At 41.4% G+C, this 23464-nt stretch overlaps 1 protein-coding gene across 4 annotated transcripts; it reads left to right on the plus strand.

The window, feature by feature from the left end:
* Positions 1-760: 760 nt before the first annotated feature.
* Positions 761-23230, plus strand: NXPE3 (neurexophilin and PC-esterase domain family member 3). 4 transcript variants are annotated; one of them, XM_032187765.1, is made up of 8 exons: positions 761-1026; positions 1480-1647; positions 5652-5743; positions 6076-6288; positions 13378-14138; positions 16085-16158; positions 19986-20192; positions 21133-23230. In XM_032187765.1, exons 4-8 carry the CDS (start codon positions 6196-6198, stop codon positions 21681-21683), a joined length of 1686 nt encoding a protein of 561 aa, XP_032043656.1. In that variant the 5' UTR covers positions 761-1026; positions 1480-1647; positions 5652-5743; positions 6076-6195; the 3' UTR covers positions 21684-23230. The 4 variants fall into 4 exon arrangements, with proteins under 4 accessions (XP_032043656.1, XP_032043646.1, XP_032043638.1 ...); XM_032187755.1 differs by having other exon boundaries at positions 5655-5743; XM_032187747.1 differs by lacking the exon at positions 1480-1647.
* Positions 23231-23464: the final 234 nt, after the last annotated feature.

Consider the following 23464-nt stretch of genomic DNA (forward strand, 5'->3'; position numbering starts at 1 on the left):
GCAAGAGCAAGTAGTTAAAGTTTATAATAGCTCAAATATTATGCTTGTGGCAGTATTTCAGCTGCGTGTTTTCAACTTAATTGTGAAGAAGTGAGCCAACAATTCCTTAGTAAACTTATAGGTGTGCCTTTAACCTGTACACATGCAAGCAGTAGCTAGTATGTGGATGTTTTGGAAAAAGCTATCCCTAAACTTACAAAGCGATTATGTGTGACGGCAAATCCACTTGTCGGGGTTTTGTTACCAGCCCCAGAGTGCCACATGGCTGTGACACTGGGGCTAGGCTCCACTCTGGCTGCGTGCATGCCCTCAAGCACTGAAGTCCTGCTGCCACCGTGGCTCATTTTTCCCATTTCTCTCCTTAACACCGAGGGCTGACACTGCTGAAATTTGTCCTGCCAGAGCCCTGTCCCTGCGCAGGGCTCGGGGCTCGGGGCTGGTAACGCCACCCCACACAGGCGCTGGCAGGCAGTGCTCCACACCAGCCACCCGCAGGGGCCTGGTGCGGCTCCAAAATACCAGGGGCGCTTCTCAGGCCCCTCTTGGTGCTTTTTCACCCTCATGTTTCCCCTGGGGCTCGCTCTTGTCGGTCGCAGCGCCCGCCGCAGCGCAGGGCCCCTCAGGGGGCGGCCTCTGGCGGCGGGCGGGGCCGGGCGGCGGCGCCATGGCAGCGGCGGATGGGGTCGGGGGCGCCGGGGGAAGGAGGGGCGGCGGCGGGGCGGGCCGAGGGGCAGGGGACGGGGACAGGGGACAGGGACAGGGGACGGGCCGCCGCCGCCTCCTCCTCCTCATGTTCTCCTTCCTCATGGCCCGGTGAGGGCCTGCGGCCGCGGGGCCGCCGTGGGGAAGAGAAACTCCGGCGGGGGGGAAGCCGGGCGGCCTGAGGAGGAAGAGGAGGAGGGAGGAAGAAGAGAAGGAGGAAGAGGAGGAGGAGGAAGAGGAGGAGGGCTGCCGGTGCTGGGTTTCTGTCTGGGCGGCGGAAGGTGCTTCCTGCCGGGGCAGCCGGGATGCGAGCCGCAGGGGAAGGTACGCTCAGGGGGATGCTCGGGGGGATGCTCGGCTCCGGGGGGCAATGCGGCTTAATGACAGCGCTGCCGGCGGCAGCACCGCGGGCTTGCTTGCTTCCCCTGTCCCCGGGTCGGGGGCTTCACGCAGGGGTCGGGCTCGGTGCCGGTGTGCGGCGTTTTCCCCTGCCGGAGCTGCTGCGGGAGCTGCTGCAGCGCTGCCCGGCTCCGGCGGGTGCCGCGCGGTGACCTCTGCCCGCTGCTGCTGCTGCTGCTGCTGCTGAGGCAAGGCTCCGCTCCAAAATCCCTCCCGATGTGCTCTTCCGTGGCCATCGCCACTATTAGAGGCTTTTCTTAGGGATCTTTGCTGCAGGTCTTTGAAGCGGCCGTGCTAGTGTGTGCTACGCTGAGCTTATTTGCTTAGAAAAGTGTTGGGATGCAGCGCTGACAGCGTTTAATGACTTTATTTTCAAAGGCAATTCGCTAACTGCATCAGAGAACTTGAAAACCGGGCATAAAAATGGCATTGGGCTTGTGTTTGCTGCTAACCTTGCGCAAAGTGATGCCTGCCGTCACTTGGAGTGGAGCAAAGCTGACGGGAGTAGCACTTGAAAAGCAGAAAATTCAAAATTATAAGTCTGAAGTGAGAAGCTTTATTTATTTATTTATTTTTACCTTAAAAAAATCCATGGTTTATTGCATAAAATGAAAATTAATTTTACCGTTAACAAGTCTTAACTGTATGTTATTTTGTCTCACTGGAATTGCATCATCAACATATGAGACTTTACTGAAAAAAAAAACTCTGTTTATATATATATATATATACAGCATGTGTATATATAAATATATATGCATTTGTATATGCTGTTTCTTTTTTTTTTTTTTTTCCCCTTTGTTGTTTACAAGGATATTTTCTGCCTCCTAGGTGGATGGATCCAGAAAACACTCCAAGGATAGGATGAGAATTTAAGGCTTTTTGTCATACTTGTGCACTTCTATTATATAAAACATGAACTAGATCTATTATTCATGGCTGGTGGAACTGAAAGTATGCTAGGGCCTTTACTAAAAAAAGCTCTAAAACCATGTAACTGCTTGTTTTAGGAAATATGACGTTTACAGAAATATGATTTTTTTTGAGCAAAAACTATTTTTTCTCAGCAAGACAGCTCTGTTCTCTCATACGTTAAACATGTATGAGCAGGGGAAGAGCATCTTCAGTTACAGGCTTGGCAAGCTGGTGAAGGAGAGCTTTAAAATACAGTTACAAGGGGAGGGGAACCGCAATCCACCCAGCTCAGATTGGTTCAATTCCAGAAATAGTTGCCCAGAGCCAGGAAAGGGATCAGCAGAAGAGCACCTGAAGAACAGCACAAAGGAATTCCAGCCACTTTGTCCAACCAAGCGGTTTAATTAGGAGCCCAACTTAAATTCATCTACCTAAATTCACGCAACGTGGGAAATATTCAAGAGGAACTGGAAGACTTAGATAAGTCTCAGAGCTATGATATGACTGGCCTCAGTGTGATGTGGTAGGGTGACTCACGTGCCTGGAGTGCTGTAGTAGATGGTTATGGGCTCTTCAGGAGAGAGAAGCAGGGAAGGAGAGGAGGTGGGGTAGCCCTGTATGTTAGGGAATGCCTCGACTGTGTGGAGCTGGGTGATGGTGATGAAAGGGATGAGCCTCTCTGGGTAAGAGTCAGGGTAATGGCCCATAAGGCTGATATTCTGTTGGGAGTCTTGTAGACTGACCAACCAGGATGAAGAGGTAGATAAAAAATTCTACAAACAACTAGGAGGAGTCTCATGATCACTAGCCCTCGTTCTCATGAGGGGCTTCAGCTTCCGAGGTGTCTGCCAGAAATACAGCAAAGAGGAAACAGAGCTTGTCGTAGTGTGTGGAGAATAGCTTCTGTATGCAGGTGGTGAGGGAGCCGTTGAGGGAAGGTGCCCCACTTGACCTGTTATTTGCAAACAGGGAAGGGCTTGTGGATGGTGTGGTGGTTGGAGGGTGCCTTGGGCACAGCAATCACAGAGTGATAAGAGTTTTTAATCCTTGATGAAGGTGATGAGCAGAACTGCTACCTTGGATTTCCATTGGGCAGACTTTGACCTATTTAGAGACCTGGTTGACAGAATCCTTTGGGAGTGGTTTTGATAGGTAGAATCTGGGAATGCTGCACTTTCTCAAAGAATGAAATCTTAAAGGTCCTGGAGCAGGCTGTCCCGATGCACTCAAAGTGGAGCAGCCTGGCTGACCAGAGAGCTTCTTCTGGAGCTCGGGAAGAAAAAGAGAGTTTATGAACTCTGGAAGAAGGGGCAGGCAACTCAGGGCTATAGAGCTGTTGTCAAGCTGTGCAGGGAAAAAATTAGAAGAGCCAAAGCTCAGCTGGAACTAAATTTGGCTAGTGTAGCAGAAGACAATAAAAAAATGCTTTTATAAATATATCAGCAGTGAAAGGAGGCTTAAGGAGAGTCTTCGTCCATTGGATATGAAGGGAAATCTAGTGATGAGGATAAGGCTGAGGTACCTGATGCCTTTTCTACCTCAGTCTTTATTAGCAAGGCCAACTGTTCTCAAGATACCCAGCCTTATGAGTTGGTGATGGGGAGTGAGATGATGCCCTGTAGTGTAATGGGAAACTGTGTGACCTCCTACATGTTTTGAATGTCGATAAGTCTATGGGGCCAGATGGGATTTGGCCAAGGGTACTGAAGGAACTGGCGTAAGTGCTCTCCAAGACAATTTCAATGATTTCCCAGCAGTCCTGGCTGACCGAGGAGATTCCAGTTGACTGGAGGTTAGCAAATGTGATTCCTTCTACAAGAAGGGCAAGAAGGAAGATCCAGGGTCTGTCAGTCTGACCTTGGTACCAGGGAAGGTCATGGAGCAGGTCACCTTGACTGCCATCACACAGCAAATTTGGGACACTCGACTGATCAGAAGCAGTCAGCATGGGTTTATGAAGGGCAAACCTTGCCTCACTAACCTGATCACCTTCTATGACAAGGTGGCCCGCTTAGTAGATGAGGGAAAGGCTGTGGATGGTGCTTACATGGATTTTAGTAAAGTGCTTTACCGTCTCCCACAGTATTCTCGTGGAGAAACTGATTGCTCGTGGCTTGGACAGGTATACAATTTGCTGGGTGGAAAACTGGCTGGAAGGTCAGAGAGGGTGGGCATGCGTTGGAACAGGCTGCCCAGGGAGGTGGTGGAGTCCCCGTCCCTGGAGGTATTCAAGGGAATTAAGGATATGGTACTAAGGGACACGGATTAGTGATGACTTGTCAAGGTGATGGTTGGACTTGATGATCTTGAAGGTCTTTTCCAACTTAGATGAGTCTATGAGTCTATTTATGATGTTTGGCAGTTATGATTGATCCAGGCAATATTTAGATGGAGTAACAAAAATATGTGAGAGTAGTCTATATGGCCTTTCCAGGTGCATCAAATGATATACTAATAACTTCCAAAGTTATTAGTCTGGCTTTTCAGTGATTTGAAGAGCATTCTCAGCAACAAAATCTGAAATTACCTTTTTCTGTGTTATGTTTGCTTCTGTTCCTCAAATGGTCATATGTGGTCTTAAATTAGCATTTCAATTTATTTAAGTGTATTCATCATCAGTTACTGTTTAAAACCCTCGTTGATATTTTATGCAAGCTTAATACTTTACATTAGCACAGAATTGCTCCAACAAATCTGCATTTTTGTTGCATTTTGTCAGTTTGATACTTTCATTTTAATGGGTGTCTTGCTCTTTTGATGCTTGTTCATTAGTCAGAGATGCAATCTCTGTAATTCTCAGCAAAGCAACTACAGTTATAATCCATATAATCTTCATAAAGCAATTTCATATATGGTCTCTTTTGAGACTGTCCTGGTTATCTGGTAATATATTTCAGGTTTTTACTCTGTGCTCATCTAGTGAATGATTTAATTAGCTAATTTTGCTATTTAATATATTGTTACGTTTAATTTAAATTTATGCAACATTATTCTTATAGTCTTAATAAATACTATAGCTTTTCAGTTAAACTATTTGCAGAAAGTTCCGTGAAGTTTATCTAATCATTTGATTATGTTGTTGCTCTCAGTGGATGTTTGCATGAGTGCTGAGAATATTGGATTTAAAGAGACTGCTCTCTCCTTGCAATCTCTTGTGTGTTTCCACGTTCAGAGCTTTTCCTTCTGCAAGAATGGAACTCATTTTGCTTGCAAAATGACTACCTTAAGATTGTCACTTTTAAAAAGGAGCAAGATAAAAGATTCAAACTTAAGAAGCATTAAGCTGTGAAAGTGGTTTATCAACAGTTGCTAAGTCTGTGGTTCTGTAACAGACCACCTATCACCTAACATCAAGAAAACATGTTACATGAAAGTTAAGTTTTATAAAAGCATGGGTATTATTATATTTTGTGAAATCAATCTTGTATTCTTCTAGAAGTATTTTGGTTTTGTATTTACCATTAGAGCTGCACAAGAGTACAGGATGCAATAGGGATGATTAAAAAATTAAGAGAGGATAGTCTAACGTTAGAGAAGATTTCTGAAGTTTTCATTCAATTTTAGTGTATCCAGCTCTGGTAGATATCTTCTCTTGAACTGTTAGGTGTTACAGCTATTTTCTTCTCTCTCCCCAGCAGGAAGTTAGAGAAAATACCTTTTATCTTGCTTATCCAGACTTGCTTCACAACTCAGTCCTTAATAACAACTTCTTGGGATCTCCAGTCAGGTAAATGTGGGGGTGCCTAAAACCATAGGTTTCTGCTAAAAGTCTTGGGCTCACAATGGCTGGATGGTCACAGTGTGGTTGCCAGAAAGAAATCTCTCACTCTTTTGATGTTTCTCTGTCAAATGCAGATGAGATTGGCTTTATAATGTTTTGCCTTGATATGCTCAACGGAGTTAGTACTGCTCAGATTGCCACAAATCTGTTTTGATTACCACATCTATTGTAGCCCTTTTTGCACTGCGAAGTTTCACCATTTACATGTTTTTGGTGTTAAAAAGTACGTCTGGCAATATTTTTAGCACTTAATATAATTTTTGCAAATGCGCTTGCAGGAATGAAGTGGAAGTCAGCTGAACTCACTTGCGCACTGCTGAGACGCAATGACAGTCGTGTTTGCGGTGAATGGAAATCATGGCAGCGTCTAACATGGGAGGGAAAGACATGAGTGGACAATGTGGCGTGACTCGTTCAGACTGCAAATCTTCTGCCTGCTTATGGCAGTACTGGCTGTGGTGGTGCTGGTCCATAACTTTTTTCAGTTAGAGGTAAGTGGAGACTGTTTCTTCTGCAAGGGGCTTGAACAATGTTTTTCCTTTCTGCCTGTAACACTGGAGCTGTGACTTTTAGTCTTCTCCAGACTTAAAGTCTGGTTCCCTGAGCGTCTCCTGGTATGTCATGTACTCCAGACCTATAGTCATCTTAGGCGTTCTCAGCTGATCTCTTCAGTTTAATTCTGTTACTAGGTGTCCAAAAACCAGACATAGTGCTCCACATATGGCTTCGCCAAGGTTGAGCTGAGGGGAATTATCACTTCCCTCAGTTGACTGCTTGTGGCCTTGTTAACTCATCGTCACAAGGCTAAGCTGTTGATGCTAGTCAATTTACTGTCCACCAGAACCCCTAGGTTGTTTTCTACAGAGTCATTTGCTAGCTAGCTAGTTGCTCTCCTGCCTGTACTGATGCAACTTCTCTTAGCTTTTTCCTTTTTTCCTCTGCAGTGTCTGACTTGCATATTTATGTGTTTGACTTATCACTTCAGTGCAGGCGTACTTTCAGGCTGCATTAATCAGTAATCATGTATTCCTCTTGCAACGTCTTTTTCTTCCTGGCTAGTGATGCCCAGATAAAGTAATGCAAATGAGGGACTCTAAAAATCCTTTATCTTCACTCCCCTCCCCCCACCCCAAATATAGTTAGATTGGAAAAGGTTCAAATAGACAATAAAAATGTCTGAGAGATCTGCAATCACATGTGGCACAGGAACAATAACTAAAGAACGGATGTTTGTTGCCTTTTCCAGTACTAGTGGAGACATGAAATTAAAATCTGCCAGATAAAATAATGCCTGATTCAAAGGAAGCAGACATTTTTCCCACATACAGTGAAAAGCTGCAGAAGTCCTTGTAGTAAGATTGGATAGCTGATTAAAAACACATATTCAAAAAGTCCGGGTGAATTTGCAGAAAAAACAAAAAACAAAAAACAAAAAACTATTAATAGTTATTAAGTGTAAAGATGTCAACCCTGGTGAAGAAGTCCTTAAATCATACATGGCTAGATGATGGATAAGTCTTCAGAGGAAGTATCACAACATGATCTTTATTTTTCCCCACATACTTGCTGTTGGAAACTACTGGAAGGTAAGGTAACACATTTGAGGGACCTTTAGTCTGAGTTAGTATGGCCATTTCTGTATAGTGTAGAAGGCAGCTGTTCTTTTGTTATCTTGTGCTGCTTTTCTATTTTATTTCATCGAGGTTGTTGAATGAAGAACAGCTTTGATATTTTGAAACCTAGCCTATTTCATTGCTTTTTCTTTTAAAATTGCATTTCTTAGAGAATAGGGCTATGACAGAGCTAAGAGAGCAAAAGGAAAAACACAGTAAAGGCATTCACTCTGTGCTTTTTATTGGAACTGTTCATGACAAGTATCTACATGGCTTTGCTGACCTTTATATGTCTGATATTCCAAACTCAGTTTTGTGTTTCTGGTAAATCTTTACACTGTAACATGCAACTTTAGCCTCTTCAGTTGTCCCGACTTTTCTGAATGGACCTGAACTGGTGTTTGTCTCTATCTTAGGCATAGCTTTCAGGCAGACTACTGTAGGTATCTATGCTGTTTCTTCTCTGGTAGGGATCACAGCCAGAAAAAGTTCTAGAAAGTTTTCACAGATTAACCATTACGAAATCCAGTCAGGCTCTAGAAGGAAGGCTTATTATCGATTATTGTTGAGAACATGTTTGCAAATGTATCAAATATTCTTTTCTTCCCATAGATCATTGAGTTCATCTGACTAAAGCTAAATACTTGAAGGCAATTCTTGGTTAGCCCCCAACTAGTCTCCTTGGCTTTTTTTTTTTTCTTTAGGACTTTACTTTTTTTCATGTTAATAATCTTCCATCTTGAGTCCTTGAGTTACTAATGATAAACTTTCAACAGTCCCATGTCTGTCTGGAACCTTGCTTTTTTTACCTTGTTTTTAAAAAGTGAAAATAAAATCAAGCTGTCCACAAAAAATTTGATAAACTACTTATTTTTTGATTTGCTTCTCAGTATGGAGTCATTACTTCCTTGGCAGCTGACCATTGTATTCTGGCACCAGGAGAAATGTATTTTTGTTTTCTTCTTAATTTTTTTTTTCAAACATGGAAAAACTTGCAAATGGAAAATGTTCAATAATTACAAAATATCAAGTTATTGATCAAAGTATTGAGGAGCAACATCTTGGTTTTAGGTTACAAGGGTGGTTGTATTTGTGTACCCATCACCTCTGGAGCGATAGAACCACTTCAGGGTTGGTTGTGAGCATTATTTTATTTAAAAATACTTAGAAAAGAGACAGTGTGTAGGAACAGGGAAGTGTCTTGCAAGAACAAATGAATGGTTGAGTGTGAACGGCTGGAACTGAACAAAAGAACTATACAACAAAGCTTTTTATTGTTTCTGGTGAATGCAGATGCCTACAGGAGATAAATGCATCATCTTATTCTGATTATTGCTGGAACACTTGTCTGTCAGATGGTGGCTTTTTAGGTTTGGCTTTGACATTTGGAGAAACTTAACACCCACTCAGTGCTGTGAGACAGTAAAGGCAATGAACTGATCTCATGCCTGTCTTAGAAAACATCTAGGGATAAAGTCCTTGGTAAAAATACATAAAATAAGATGACTGGCCTTTCAGTAAATGGGGTTTTTTCAGTTTCAAACATTGTCTGCTGCATTAATTAAGATTCTCTATTGGATGAACTACTTTTTAAACTGCCATGCCTGTCATCTGAGAATCTCCTGTGATGTTTCCTGCTCTGATGTTAATTGGGACACACTCAGGTTTATGGCAATTGCTCCTGATGTACTAGGCCAAACCAACAGTTATGGCTGATGGAGGATACAGGACTTTGAAATGTAGATGGAGTTACACCTTTTCAGCAGCAATTGAAATATTCATCGCTTTCTTTTTTTTATAATCAGCCACCTACGTTCTTGCACTTAACAAGGACAAGTGTTCATTGCAGGTCTAAACAAGTCCCCGGTAACTGTTCTAGAATATGATAAAATCATAGAGTTGTTTGACTTGGAAGACCAAGATCATCTTTAAATCAAAGATTTAAAGATCTTTAAATCTTTAAATCTTTAAATCTTTAAATCTTTAAATCAAAGATTTAAAGATCATCTACTCCAACTCCCCTGCCATGAGCAGGGTCAACATGGCAGGGACATAACTCTGAGAGTGTGATTGTCAGGCTGGGCTTATACATCATACTTAGTTTTTGCTTAGTTGGCAGCAAGAATGCTGAAAGTTGAATAGTTGAGGTGAAAATTTCATTAGCTCTTCTGAAAATGCAGCTTCCTTTTTCCCCTGCTTATGGCATATCTCTTGTGCGCCAGGAACAGCTTGTGGATTTGTTTGTGCTTAATTAAAGTGTAATCTATTCTGTCCTGCCTGTTTACTCAGTAGACATCCATTAAATTACTCTGTGATTACATTTGTGTTCTGGTTAACTTTAGGATGCAGCAAATAAACAGATGCTAGGAACTGCACTCAAAACCAAGACATTTTGAATGGAGTGCATATGAAAATAAAGCAGGGCAAGTGTTATTCAATATGGAGATTGCATTAAAAAGTAAAAGAGTCTATATAAGATAAAGGAAGAGGACTCCTGAGAAATCTTGAGCAATGCTTTTTATCTGCCGTACCGCAAGAAATATGATTGTGTTTTTACTGCTGATTAGAGTAGAGAGCCCACAGCTCGGCATGGCAGGCTTCTGACTGGACTCAGTATCACTTCTTACCATGCAGGAGTCAGAGAGCTTTGTAAATGCCAGTGAAAGAGGGGATAGGGAATGGAGTGGGGGTAAACTGAGCTATCAATCCACTTCAGGGCAAGCCATGCCATAGAGAAAGGAGAGTTTGAGTTCTTGTTTGGAAATGAGCCTGAGAAGCACTCCCAAAAGGAAGGTGGTTTGCAAAGCTTCTCTCTTCCAGTCAAGGATTTTCAGTATATGAACTGATGCTGAAGCTTTCCCCGCCTTCACTGGAAAAGTGAATCTCTGTAATATCTTCTCCAGTGAATACTGTACATAGTATAGCTTGTTTTCACACATTAGCATATAATTCTGCAATAATACAGCCTTGTTTGGGCTTGGAAGAGAACTGTAAGGATGAAAAAGGATGGCACAGAAAGAACGGTCCTTCAGGATATGGAAAAGGTTTGGATTTACCTTTGTGGAGAGGGTGTGGTGTAGGTTGTTTGTTTGTTTTTCTTTGCCTCCCTTCCTCCTTGAAGACTGACTGAGGAAGTTATTTGTGGTGTGGTCAATTCTGCTTTACCATAACCTGAAGATGCTTGAGTTGAGGTGACAGTGCTTGTCTGGGACCTCAGCTGCATACAAGTGAGGAGCTTTGGCCTGGTGCCGTGATAGAAAGTCTGTGTAGGAGACTGTTTGAGAAACATTGATTTACATTCTCTGCTTTGTTTTGTGACTGTGTGAGTTGGCTCAGTGTTCTCTGCACTATTTTCTACTGAAAGATTTAGATACGCCCTTGGAGAGACTTCAGAAAGGCTAGCTAGGTCATAAACAACATCTTGCAAATCTTGGACAGAAAGAATAGGTTAAAAACTATGAATACATTTATACAAAGTTAAAATGGCGATAGGTCTGTTTTTTAAGGGTTTCTTAGATAGCTGTGTCTCTGCTGTTCATTTGGAAGCATATATATATACATCTTTTCCACCCCTTCCCACTCCCACCTCTTGAAGAACCAGCTTAAAATATTTAAACTTTCTCTTGAGCGTGTACACTGAACCTGAGTTATGCAGACATACCTATTCTCCCACATCCCTCCTTGGCTGACTCAGACATACTTACCAGCCTGTTGGATGTGTTTAAATATATGCTTATTTTTTAAAAATCTTTCCATGTAGTATTATCTATGCCATGTATACACTTGAACAAAAGAAAGGAAGACAACGGGAAGGTATCCAAAGACAGAAACTGGGCTTAATTCAAGAATGCATGTAGGCGAGATGTGAAGTTGATCTGTCTTTAAGATTCATTCTCAGCTTTGCCTACAATTTACTGGGTTAGTAAAAGTAACATGCAGAGATGTTTGTATTTGTGTGTGGTTCTGTTATAAACCATAATTAAAACCAAACCAACAAAACAAACAAGAAAAACAACAAAAAATCCACACCGTGTATATGCATGGGTACTTGTTAATTTATCTCTTATAGCTAAAACATAAATAAAATATAACAGTTTACAATTTCATGTTTAGCTGTTAATGTGGAAATCAAACAGAAACTTCTCTATATCTGCCCTACATTAGAATGTACTCAATATCCTCTTACTCTAAGCTGGTCAAAACCAACTTCCTATGTAACTGGCTTCAAAAGCCTGTTAGTTTGTTCCTTGTTACGTTTGCCTTTCCTCTATTAAAAAAAAAAAAGACATTTGAACAACTCAGAGATTCAATTATTTTTATTTCAATAAGTCAGTCGTCAGTATAGTAAATATACTAGGGGGAGCTACTCAGTATGTACATGTGCTACTTGATGTGAATGTGATACTTGATATGGATTAAGAAAGGTTTGTACTAATGAAGAGGTTTAATATAAGTGCTGGGGATTTTAGTATGTTACTGAGCAGTAAGTTGTGGAGGAAGGGAACAGAAGAGAGTAGGATATGGGTAAGTACAATCAGCTTTTGAAGCTTTGCAAATAATGCAGTTTAAAAAAAAAAAAAAAACCAACAAACTTTAAAGTCTAAACTAGCATAATATCTGATGTCATATGAATGATACTTTGTATAGTTTTCATCTTTGCTTGTAAAAAGATCTGTCATATTTTGTTTCTATATGAAATATGGATAACTTCTGTTACATATACCTGATAATTAAATACTTACTAACTGTTGATGTTGTGTATATTCAAGGTGCAAGTTTAGCTAACTAGATGAGAAGTGATGGGAATGTGACCACAGAAATGACCACAGCTGCTACATGCAGCAGGCTTCCCTTGACAGCATGACCAAAGGGTGTATTGAATTAATTTGCAGCGTAGTGTCTCAAAGAAAGCCTATTTCCTTGCATTATGTTGGGCAGCTATTAGACCTCATTGTGCTCATTGTGGTTTAACCCTGCTAGGTAGCTAAGCACCATGCAGCTGCTTGCTCACTTCCTTATCCCCAGTGGGATGGAGAAGAGAATCAGAAGGGCAAAAGTTTAATTAAAAGAAGAACAAACAACAAGCAGCTTGTGGGTTAAGATAAAGATAATTTAAAGGCTTTTTTTTTTTTTTTTTTTTTTTTTTGGTTTTCTTTTGCCACCAATGTGTTTTTAAAAGAAGTGTGATGCAAAATGTAATTGCTTCCTACCAGCTGACTGATGCCCAGCCAGTCCCCTGAGCAGCAGCAGCCCTGGCAAACTTCTTTCCCCACCTCCAGTTTTTACTGCTGAGTGCAGTCCCGTGTGGTATGGGGCCTCCCTCTGATCAGCTGGGGGTCAGCAGTCCTGGTTGTGTCCCCTCACAGCTCCCTTGGCACCCCCAGCCTACTTGCTAGCAGGCAGCTTAAGAAAGAGAGAAGACCTTGATTGTATGTAAGCGCTGCTCAGCAACAACTGAAACACTGGTGTGTTGTCACTGCTATTTTCATCACAAATCTAAAACATAAAACACTATATGAGCTACTATGAAGAAAACTAACTCTATCCAAGGCAAAACCAGCATAGTGCTTTAAGACTAAAGCATTATTACAGTAAGAAAATTAGATTTGAGTTATTTAACTGTTTAATCATATGATCTTCCATAATTTTTTCACAGTGCTGATATTTACAGCATGCACTAGTAGCAACAATACTACTCAAGAAATACTCAATATCCTTTATATAAAAGCCTTTTTGCTAGAGAAGGATAAAATTATCTTCGAGTAACCACAGGTCACACAACTGTTTCTTTAGATATTCACAGTCAAAGTAATAGATTTGTGTGTTCTAGTAAAGCTGCTTCATTTGATCAGCTTCAAAACTATGTAAAACAAACTCCAATTCTGAGGGTTATGTCTTGAGAAAACATCTGTTATTCACAGTGTTTTATTTAATAGAACAGTTTCAGGTATTCTTTTCCCTTCCCAGCACCTGGATGATGACACGGTTTCAGGATCAAATTGGATAACAGAAAACAATGACCAGCCTTCTCTATCACAGACAACTAAAGTTACCAGGAAGCCTTACTGTGGTTACGAGCAGCAGACTTTGTCCAAAAGAGAACAAGTGGAACAGGACTCGTTGCTTGCTGCAATACAATGGCCAAAACCCCCCGATGACAAAATTGCTTTTTTACAAAGCACTGATCCAGTACATAGCGATTTTGTGATTGTGAAGCCTAGGGGGTTCTTCAAGGTGGGTGATCAGCTAGAGGTGCTCGTTCGCATGAAGGATTTCCAAGGAAAACCCAAGCAATACGGTGGAGACTATCTACAGGCACGAATCCACTCTCCTCTGCTGAAAGCTGGAGCGACAGGAAGGATTGTAGATTGCCATAATGGCCTTTACAAAGTCTTTTTTACATTGCTTTGGCCAGGAGAGGTCAAAGTATCTGTGACACTTGTCCATCCAAGTGAAGCGATCCAAGTACTCCTGCGTTTACGAGAAGAAAGGCCTGACAGGGTCTATTTCAAAAGCTCATTCAAGTCTGGGAGGTATTCAGAAACTACTGAGTGTAACGTATGCTTGCCTGGAGATCTTCCAGTCTGTAACTTCACAGATCTATACACGGGTGAGCCATGGTTCTGTTACAAGCCACGAAAACTCCCTTGTGCCAGCCGAATCAGTCATGCCAAGGGTGGATATCAGAAAGGTCTTCTGACACACGAGGAAAGCCTTTTTTTCCAAAGGTATGTATGTTATTGATTTTATAGGTATTCAGTCAAGTATTTATTTTTTTCAAGAGAAACTTTAGGTTACTGGACAAATATAATAGATTGCCAGCCTTAGAGGGGGAGTGTACCTGAAGGAGCAGGTGTTTGATGTGAGTAGTTGAATAGTCTCTTCCCCTCCATCCAGCCGTGCAAGAGTACAGTAATGTTAAACTAAAGAAACTTGAGTGTAGCCCTCTCCGTATGCTTTGTGTTCAGTCCTGGGCACACCTGCTAAATTTCACACGAGTATGCTGTCTAAATCTGGTGGTGGTTTTGGGGACTGTTTCCTTATATTTGTTTCCACACCTATGCTTGAAATACTGATAACAATGCTTTAAGAGTTATTTTTGGCAGAGTCTGAACTACCTAAAAAAAGGTCCAGGTTTTAAGCTTATTTTTGCACAAAGTATCAATTGTTTTTATCCTCAGCAAAGGACATCCTTAAATGTAAGGCAACGTAATGCTCAGTACAACTTTCAAGTGTTAGACATAACTCTAAGTCTGTCATGAAGAAAACACCTGGCAGAACAAACTGCTGAACAATAAGTTTGTAAGTAAGTGGAAATGATTTGTGCATGTTATGTAAGGTATCAAATTAGATTAATTTCAGTCATCTCTTTCCTCTGGATTCTGATTTTTTTTCAAAATACCTTTAGTGCATGGATGCACATGAGGCAACTCCTTTGGCCTCTACCCTCAGCTGAGATTAGACAGCTACTGTGCTGTGTCAGAATTGTAGTTGTAGGCTACTGCCTTGCTCTCCAAAAAAGGTGGGGAAGTGAAGTGTTTCGTCCGTATGTCAACTTGAGGCTTGGATTGGGAAAGACTTTAGGGGAGCAGCTCTGTATTGTTGAATTAGGAGAGGGACAGGACTGTTCCTTACCAAGTCTCTAAGTGGATCTTTTGGCTTGCTGTGGCTCAGATGTATCACCTGTAAAATATGGCTGATATTTATATTGATTGGTGATGCTTACAAATGGGAATGTGACATTTCCTTAGCTTGTTTTTGGTTTGTTCAGCTCTGAGATTCTTGACTGAAATGGCTTATAGAAATTCCAAATAGTTCTTTCTTAAATGAAGAAAAATATCAGAAGAGTGTTCTCTGTGTAACAGCATCAAAAGTTGAAACAGGATCTTCGTATTAAAACTCTGCCTTTATCACAGTTCTACGGTAGGGATCTGGATGCAACACAAAATCATCAGAATTCTTTGATGTCCACAAACAAGCACTTCTGATGGCTCTTGGTGTTTAGGGGAATGGATGAGCTTTGTCTCCATGTTCAGCAAATTACAGTGCTGCTGGAAGGCCTTGCTGAAGTGGGTTGGATGTTGACTGGTACTACTGTTATCCCCAGAGGCAGGTCACACCACTGATAGCGCAGCCTAGAGCTAAAATTGCAGGTGGTGATTGTGCTGGACTGCCGCAAGCTCCGCTATGTGCTTTGGGATTACGGAGGCTCAAAGTGGTAGCCGCCTTGATTTGAGGTATTTACTGTGGTAAGCAGCTACAGAGATCAGGCAGAGCTGGGAGCTGCTTATGCAGCATAACCTTGCAAGTGGTTTGCCTCCAGGCAGTGGTACACACACCACAAGCTGGGAACTTCCCGTCCTTGTGGTTAATCCCTCAAAGCATATAACATACTTCTAATAGCTTGATAGCTTTATCTAGGTTTGTACCAGTGAAAATGTTCATGAGATTTGTGTCCTAGTGCTCTTAAATCTTGAATGCTGCCTCAGAACAGTGGTAGTGGTCTTAAAGACATTGATACATGATGCATTCAGCTAGATGGAGTAAACTTAAATAGAAAAAAATCTTATTGTGAGCCCTGTGTGCTTATTTGAAGTGGATTAAGAAAAAGTGATAGTGATATTAACTTCAATTTTACAGCCTAATAATATTAGTATTTTATTTTGCATTCAAGTGATGTGAACATCAAAAGGCCGATACTCTCCAGTGGACCTGATTCAGTGATTGTAAAGCCCAGGCCGTTTACAGGTAAAGTGAATTTCATAATGTTCTTGTTTCTAATTGATAATTAAACCTATAATTAAATCTATAAAAAGAAGTAGAAGCATGAGTAGTAATGGATATCTTTGTTTTCATAGCACGGAATGGAAATATACTTTAAAATTTGTGTGTTGAAGATTAACATTTTTGGGTGTTACTGTAAGGTAAGCTCAGGGCTAATAGCAAATTTGTCTAAAATTACATACATAAGTGTGATTTTTAGAAAAAAAAAAAAGCAAAAAGAAAAGCAGTTTTCTGTTCTTTTGCCAACAGTGTCTTTTTTGGCATTTACTGAGAGGGAAAATGTCTTAAAGTAGCTGCCCTCCAAACACTCTGGTTAATCTAGCAAAACTGGCTGTGAGGCATTTCCTGTTTATTTTTCTTCGTTAAGAACTTAATGTAATAGATTTTAGACTATTTGCATTTAATTATTACTATCACTGGTGTTACCACAGGTTTTCATAACCTAAAGCTGTGGAACAGAACCTCAGTTTTCTGTATGGTGTGTAAACACAGAACAAAAACACAGTCTATGCTAAGTTAAAGGATTTATCTCATTCATATTCATATGTGTGCTTTTTATGCCTCTAAAAACCCTGCATAAAATGTGATACGCAGAGAATTACTTTGTAATTGAAAGGTTTTCAGATGTTTTTCTATAAGGCTGTAGGAGATTTTAAAGGTAGAGTTCATGACTTGAGCAATCAAGTCTTAAAAGAAAGCAGCCTACAGCATTTCTTGATTTTTAGTTCGGCTGTTCACTTAAAAAAAATCTGCTATTAGGCCAGCGGTATTTCCCCCCTTCTTTCTCCAGACCCTTTAGATGAGATGGCTTTTGTTTAATTCTGTGTTTTCTCAGAGAAACTGCTTCACATCTGAAAGTTGATTATGTTACCCTTCTTGCAGGATACAGATGATCAAAGCCTGTCTGCGCTTCCTGAGGATTAATGATGGGTTAGAAAGGGTAGATAGGAACGACACAATATTCCTCAGGGAAATTCATTCTACCAGGATCAGGCTCTGAATAAGTCAATTCAATACATTGCAATAAAGATTGCTGGTGTATGACTCTTAGGACCGATGCATACTTAAATGCCTTGTACTGTTGTTTTTGCACATACATTTCTGTTTGCGGGTGAATGTAGATCAAGTTTATTTTTAAAATTTCATTTTTCTGAAATATAAGCTGCTGTCTATTCTTGATTTCTAACTATTCAGAACAGAGCTTTTACCTTCCTCCTTAAAATCCCAAAGTAATGTCACTTTGAATTCTGGAGCAAAACTGGTATGATACTGAACACAGATTTCAAATGTCAGAGTTAGGTTTACTGTGATTTTACAGGTTGTTCTAATATCTTATTTTATGTATTTTTTGTATGCCTAATTTTAAAATTAATTAAAAAGGTAAAAAAAAAAATGCAAAATGTTTACACCAAAACTTAAGAAGCAAAAGAATTGAAGTTGTGAATTTGCATAATGAATTCATCTTTAATTACATGACCATATGATGGGGTTGGTTTTTTCTTTTTTTTTTTCTCCTTTGTACGATTCTTATTCCATGCAGATTAGATGAGTCAATGTTATTAGTTGGTTGCTTTTGTGTCTCTTTTTTTTTTTTTTTTCTTTCTTCATCAGCACTGTTGCCTTATTTGCTATGTGTTATTTAAGAAATTATCCAAAGATAAGATTTTAGAACCACAGAATGGTTTGGGTTGGAAGGAGCCTCAAAAATCACCTCTTTTGAACCCCCTGCCGTGGGCAGGGATACCTCCCACCAGCCCAGGCTGCTCAAGCCCCATCCAGCCTGGTCTTGAACATCCCCAGGGATGGGGCATCCACAGCTTCTCTGGGCAGCCTGTGCCAGAGCCTCGCTGCCCTCTGAGTAAAGAATCTCTTCCCTATATCTAATTTAAATCTCCCCTCTTTTCATTTAAAGCCATTATCCCTTGTGCTATCCCTACACCCCCTGACACAGAGTCCCTCCCCAGCTTTCCTGCAGGCCCCCTTTAGGCACTGGAAGACTGCTACAAGGTCTCCCCGGAGCCTTCTCTTCTCCAGGCTGAACAATCCCAACTCCCTCCTTCATAGGAGGGGGGCTCCAGCCCTCTGATCATCCTCTGATCATCATTTTCTAACTGCTTTTTCTGTAGTAATCAATGCTATAGGCTTTGTGTTACGCAAACACAGTGGTTTGCTTTTTACTGTGTTCCTGTAAGGTTTAACTAGCCTCTACTGATGTAAGACACAGAATTTTGCGTAGAAACAGCAAGGCCCCAAAATTACAAGTAGGGATGGGTGTTCAAAGATGCCTGTGGCCTGCTTTATTTATTCATTAATTTTTGTTTTGTTTGGATTTTGAGTGTGTAAATAGTTTGCACCTGTGTTATAATGAAGCATCCACCAGAAGATGACTCTGGGCGCTGGAACTCCCCTGCCAGTCCTCTACGTAGTTACCGTGGGCCCTGGCATGATTTTGGCCACGTTGTCGTGTGTATTCCCAAACAGCTGCAAGCTGTGACAGGCCAGGGGCTTTTCTTAGCCAGGTAATCTCCACGCCAAGGTGTGGAAAAGTGTTTTAACAGATGGATGTGGCTGGTCCCTGCTACTGGTTTTGGTGCCAGAGAGCAGCTCTGTGCTTGCTCAGTTTACTCCCATAGAAAACTTCTCTGTTCAGGCAGTGGCCTTGGGATTCTCTGTGTGCCACTGTGAGTCAGCACATTCCCAGGCCCTTAGGTATTAGAACAGATGTGTGGTAAAGGAGGAACATGTTCTTAATGACCTCAAGAAAGTTCAGTGTGCTTGTATCGCACTGGACACTAAGAAAAATAAGGCCATTTTTGACTGACGTAACCATGAGATTGCAGCTTCTCTTCCTGTAACCTCTGGCCCTTGATTGCAGCATGTTGTCCAGCTTCTGCAAGGTGAGCAGGAGTCCTGGAGAACAGATTTTCCCTGGTGTAGTCTAATTGCTCCTTAGAGGGCAACCTACCCCAGGCACCGAAAGAGGAAGGGGCTAGATAGCAGAGAGAAAATACGAAACCCTTGGAATTAAAAATTAACATAATTTATATATTCAAAGGGCAAATAAAATTATTGCCAATAACTAATTCTGGCATTTCCTAGTTTTGGAGGCCTTATGATTTGGGATTTCATCCTTACAGCATATGTGGTTGGGGCAGGCATAGTGTCAGTGTGGGGGCTCCTCAGTAGAAGGATTTATTTATTTTAAGCAAATATGAGCGGAATCAAGTTGTCCCCTTCGTGTTTTCACCTTGGGGTTGGGGTCTGGTGCTGCAGTGGGAGAGGCTGCTCCTGTAGAGCAGTGTCAGTAATGCACAGCAGCTGCTCATCCTCTCTGGTCGGCAGGCTGGCCACTAGAGGGGAGGAGTGCACTTTGGCGCAGAGGATTGCAGATGTTGGCGGGGGAGGAATAGTGGGGCTTCTGAGTTCTGGGATTCTGTCCAGACTAGAAGAATCATGTACTCTGCTGATCTTTCTACCTATATTCCCCTAAACCTTCTGCATGCATCCAAGTTCGAGCATTTCTGTCCAAATATGAAAAATGTCAGATACTCTTCTTTTTTTTTTTTTTTTTAAATCGTTGTCAAAAATATAGTTCGACTATAAGTGGTCAAGCATCAGTAGGTTTCGCTGCAGAAATAGCGGGGAAAATATTTGGGCTTACAGGAATGTGTTGCATTGAGGTTTTTGATGTTATATATCATATTACTTCGCTTTAAACTGTATATATGGCCATGACAGTTATGGAGGCTTTGTTTGTTGTATGTTAATTTAAGAGAAATTTTCTCTTCCAGATTCAAGCACTATGGACAGAGCTGAAGATCCCACAGTTTCCCCTTCTGGTTATTACTATGAAGATCACTGGAGGCCAAGAACACACTGGATCCATCATTTTAACAAGTCAGATGATATAAGCAAGTGCTTACAAGGGAAAGTAATCCACTTGTTTGGAGACTCTACAATAAGGCAGTGGTTTGAATATCTGACATCAGTTGTTCCAGGTTAATATTTTTTTTTAGTTTGATTTTGTCCTTAAAGACCTTTGCAAAGCTTTATTTCTCCCATCTCAGACACAGTTGATCTTACTGGATGATGACAAATCATTAGGAAGAGGGAAGGCCAAACATGGTCAGAAGTGCTGACAGAAAGTCAATCAGTTGTACATTTGAGCAAACATTGGAAATTTGTAGGTCTTTGGGGAAAAAGAGCCACAAGTTAAACTGTCTACAGAATGTTTCACCAGTTAAGGACAGTACTGCTCTTGTGAGTTAGTATGTGGCCATGAGGGGGCACAACAAAACTCATGTAGGGTGCTTGTATAAGGCTTTGCAGGAGCCCAGTAACTTAAGTAATTTTGGAATGAAGTGAAGTAACAGAATGACTTCAGGAAGCAGATGACTTCCGTTACTGTTGATTGGTTTTGAGCTCTTTTTTCCGTTTCCCTTATTTTAACTTTTCCTTAAATAACAGAATTTCAGTAGCCAAGTAAGTATTCCTCTTTCACTCCCACCCCAAAGTAGTTCAATTGCATTGAAATGCAGACTTTGAGACTCCTTAATGTTGACCAGTTGAATTCTTCTTTAAATTTAATGGAGTCCTGAAGTTGCCAGAAAGGTTGCCAAGAACTCTAGACTCATAGGGCAGCGGTGACTGAAGGGGTCTATTCAGAAATTTCCCCTTTTACAGGAGAGAAACAGTTTGGGAAAGCTAAAAAAAACATTGACAGCCTTTTGAAGGTATAGTGTGCTGTCGTGCAGATTTCAATACTGACAAGCTCCACTTTAGAATACACTTACAATGCTCATCTTCAGTTTCATTCTGGGATTCTTAGAATTAAGTACTCGCTCGTATACCGCTACTGTTGCCTTGTGATCCTAGTCTCTTGTTGATAGTTTGATCTTTTATGCCATCTTTTGCTAATGTTTGCTCTTGGGTTTTCAGATCTAGTGGAATTTAATCTGGGGAGCCCTAAGAACGTGGGCCCTTTCATGTCTGTGGACCTGAAGCACAATATCCTACTGAAATTCCGCTGTCACGGGCCACCCATTCGCTTTACAACCGTCTTTAGCAGTGAACTGCGCTACATTGCCAACGAGCTGAATGGCATCGTGGGTGGGAGAAACACCGTGATAGCCATAACTATATGGTCCCACTTCAGCACTTTCCCCGTGGAAGTGTACATTCGGCGGCTGAGGAACATTCGGAGGTCAGTCATTCAACTGCTGGATCGTAGCCCCAAGACTTTAATCATCATCAGAACCGCAAACGTTCAGGAGCTTGGTCCAGAAGTGAGCCTCTTTAACAGTGACTGGTATTCCCTTCAGCTTGATTCTGTCATGAGGAAAATGTTCTCAGGAATTGCTGTGCACTTTGTGGATGCTTGGGAGATGTCTCTGGCTCATTACTTGCCACATAACTTGCACCCAAAAGAAGTAATTGTTAGGAATCAAATAGATGCATTTCTATCTTATGTGTGCCCTCTGCAAACTTAGCACAAGTAGGTATCCTATGTCACACTTTGCTGCGGCTGAAGTAAAGCTGGTCTTTGTCAGAGCTATGGAGTTTTTGCTGGATGGTGTGGAAGAGCTCTGGTTACTGTATTTGCGTGCAGTAAGAGTGGCTGGCCGTAACTCTGGTAGCTCTGAAAGATTGGAAAGAAGAGCTGGGCGCTCAGGCTGTATCTTCCTGTAAGGCTGATTCCCTTCAGCCTTACCCTTTTTATCTCAGATTATTACAGAGCACCTTAAATTAAATTGACAAGATTTGCTAGGGAACTGCGTGGGTTATTAGCTTTACGAGTTGTCTGCACTGTATGCTTAATCCGTACAACACGAAGTCTGTTGCATGGGCCTCGCTGCTCAGAACTGCCTAGAACCTCGGGAATGAGATTTTGGGATCAGTCTTTCCCCATGTTCCAGAGTTTGAGGGGCATCTCCTGCAGTCTGCTGTCAGCCAGAGAAGCACAATGTCTGTTCTCGTTTTCCTAATTAGAAATATGAAGTGGGTGTCCTAAAGCCACTAATATCAGTCAAGGAAGCACAATCAAAATGCCTGTAGTATTAAGCCATCAATAATGGGCTGAAATTCAATAGAGCACACTAGTTAGGCACCCTTGGTGTTTACAGATAGCTGCTAAATAATGCAAGTAGCCAATATTTTGGTTTGGTTTCCTGTACTACTGAATCTCTTCTGAGCTTTGATACACTGTCTACTTCTTGATTTATCTGTGACAGAGAAATGTGTATGTTATGATCTCAGTGAAGACGCTGTCTCAGGCAATTTCTGCAAGTTGTGTTAAAATTGCAGGCTTGCCTACTTGAAGCTTGAGACATTTCCTAATGAAAATGATTCCCTTCCCTGTTAGATAAACATTATGCTCCTGCAAAGCTGAGCTTCTGTTCCGTGCTTTTGTACATACAGATGTCCATTGCGCTTGTATGGAAAAGCCAAGCTACTTGAATGCACTTGATGATGTTTTGCAAATGGGTACCAGCGTAAGCCTGGCACACGCTAGTATCATGGCCGAGCGATGACGTCCTCCTTTCCTTCTTCTGTTTGACCATTTTGTCACTTCATCAGCTTCACTGCTGCCAGTATAAAGAGTGGAAAAAAAAATTCCCACCCAAAAGCCAAACACACACAGGATTGCCGTTCATACAGATGCTTGGTAAATGTTTACTTTTTTTTGCCAGTGTGAAAGCAGGTGGCTCTTGGGCCTCTCGCAGCGGTGTTTGCTGGTGCTAATTTGACTGAACTTGTCTACAGCTGTAATCAGTAACACTTTGTTTCAGTGTTTTGATTAAATTCAAGCCCCAAATTATGTCACAGAGGTGTGTTCAGTGTTGTCTTATTTCTGGTCCCACTCAAGCCAAAGGAGGGCTTTCTCAGTGGCTTTACTGAGAGATACGTCAAGACACATGGAGCGTTTCGCAAGAAATCTGTAATGCTTAAAGAGAATATGGCAGTTGATTCTTTGTGAGCAAACTGTGAAGATGAAAATTAATAAATGGGCTGGTTGCACATAGTGCAGTAATTGAAATAATCTTCGTATCAGAAGTGTTTTACTCTCCGCCAGGTTTGGTGCTATGTGTAGGAAGATTGTGCTGTTATTGCTGGAACATGAAGAGAGCTAATGCTACTAGCTAGAGGAACAGTGTTTTGATGTTTCGTTCATTTTAAAGGACAGCTGAGGACTGTTTTAAAACCAAATGTAAAGGCATCTAGCATGTAAAAGTCAGTAGTGTCTATATATAAACTTAATTTTTTTTAAATG

Source organism: Aythya fuligula, chromosome 1 (genome assembly GCF_009819795.1).
Source record: "Aythya fuligula isolate bAytFul2 chromosome 1, bAytFul2.pri, whole genome shotgun sequence".
Taxonomy (NCBI): domain Eukaryota; kingdom Metazoa; phylum Chordata; class Aves; order Anseriformes; family Anatidae; genus Aythya; species Aythya fuligula.

Excerpts from the sequence above, each read along its gene's own strand:
- NXPE3 (XM_032187765.1), top strand. The coding sequence starts at position 6,196 with ATGTGGCGTGACTCGTTCAGACTGCAAATCTTCTGCCTGCTTATGGCA. Across the intron at positions 14,139-16,084 it reads GAAAGCCTTTTTTTCCAAAG|TGATGTGAACATCAAAAGGC; the intron begins GTATGTATGTTA and ends TTTGCATTCAAG. Across the intron at positions 16,159-19,985 it reads AAAGCCCAGGCCGTTTACAG|ATTCAAGCACTATGGACAGA; the intron begins GTAAAGTGAATT and ends TTTCTCTTCCAG.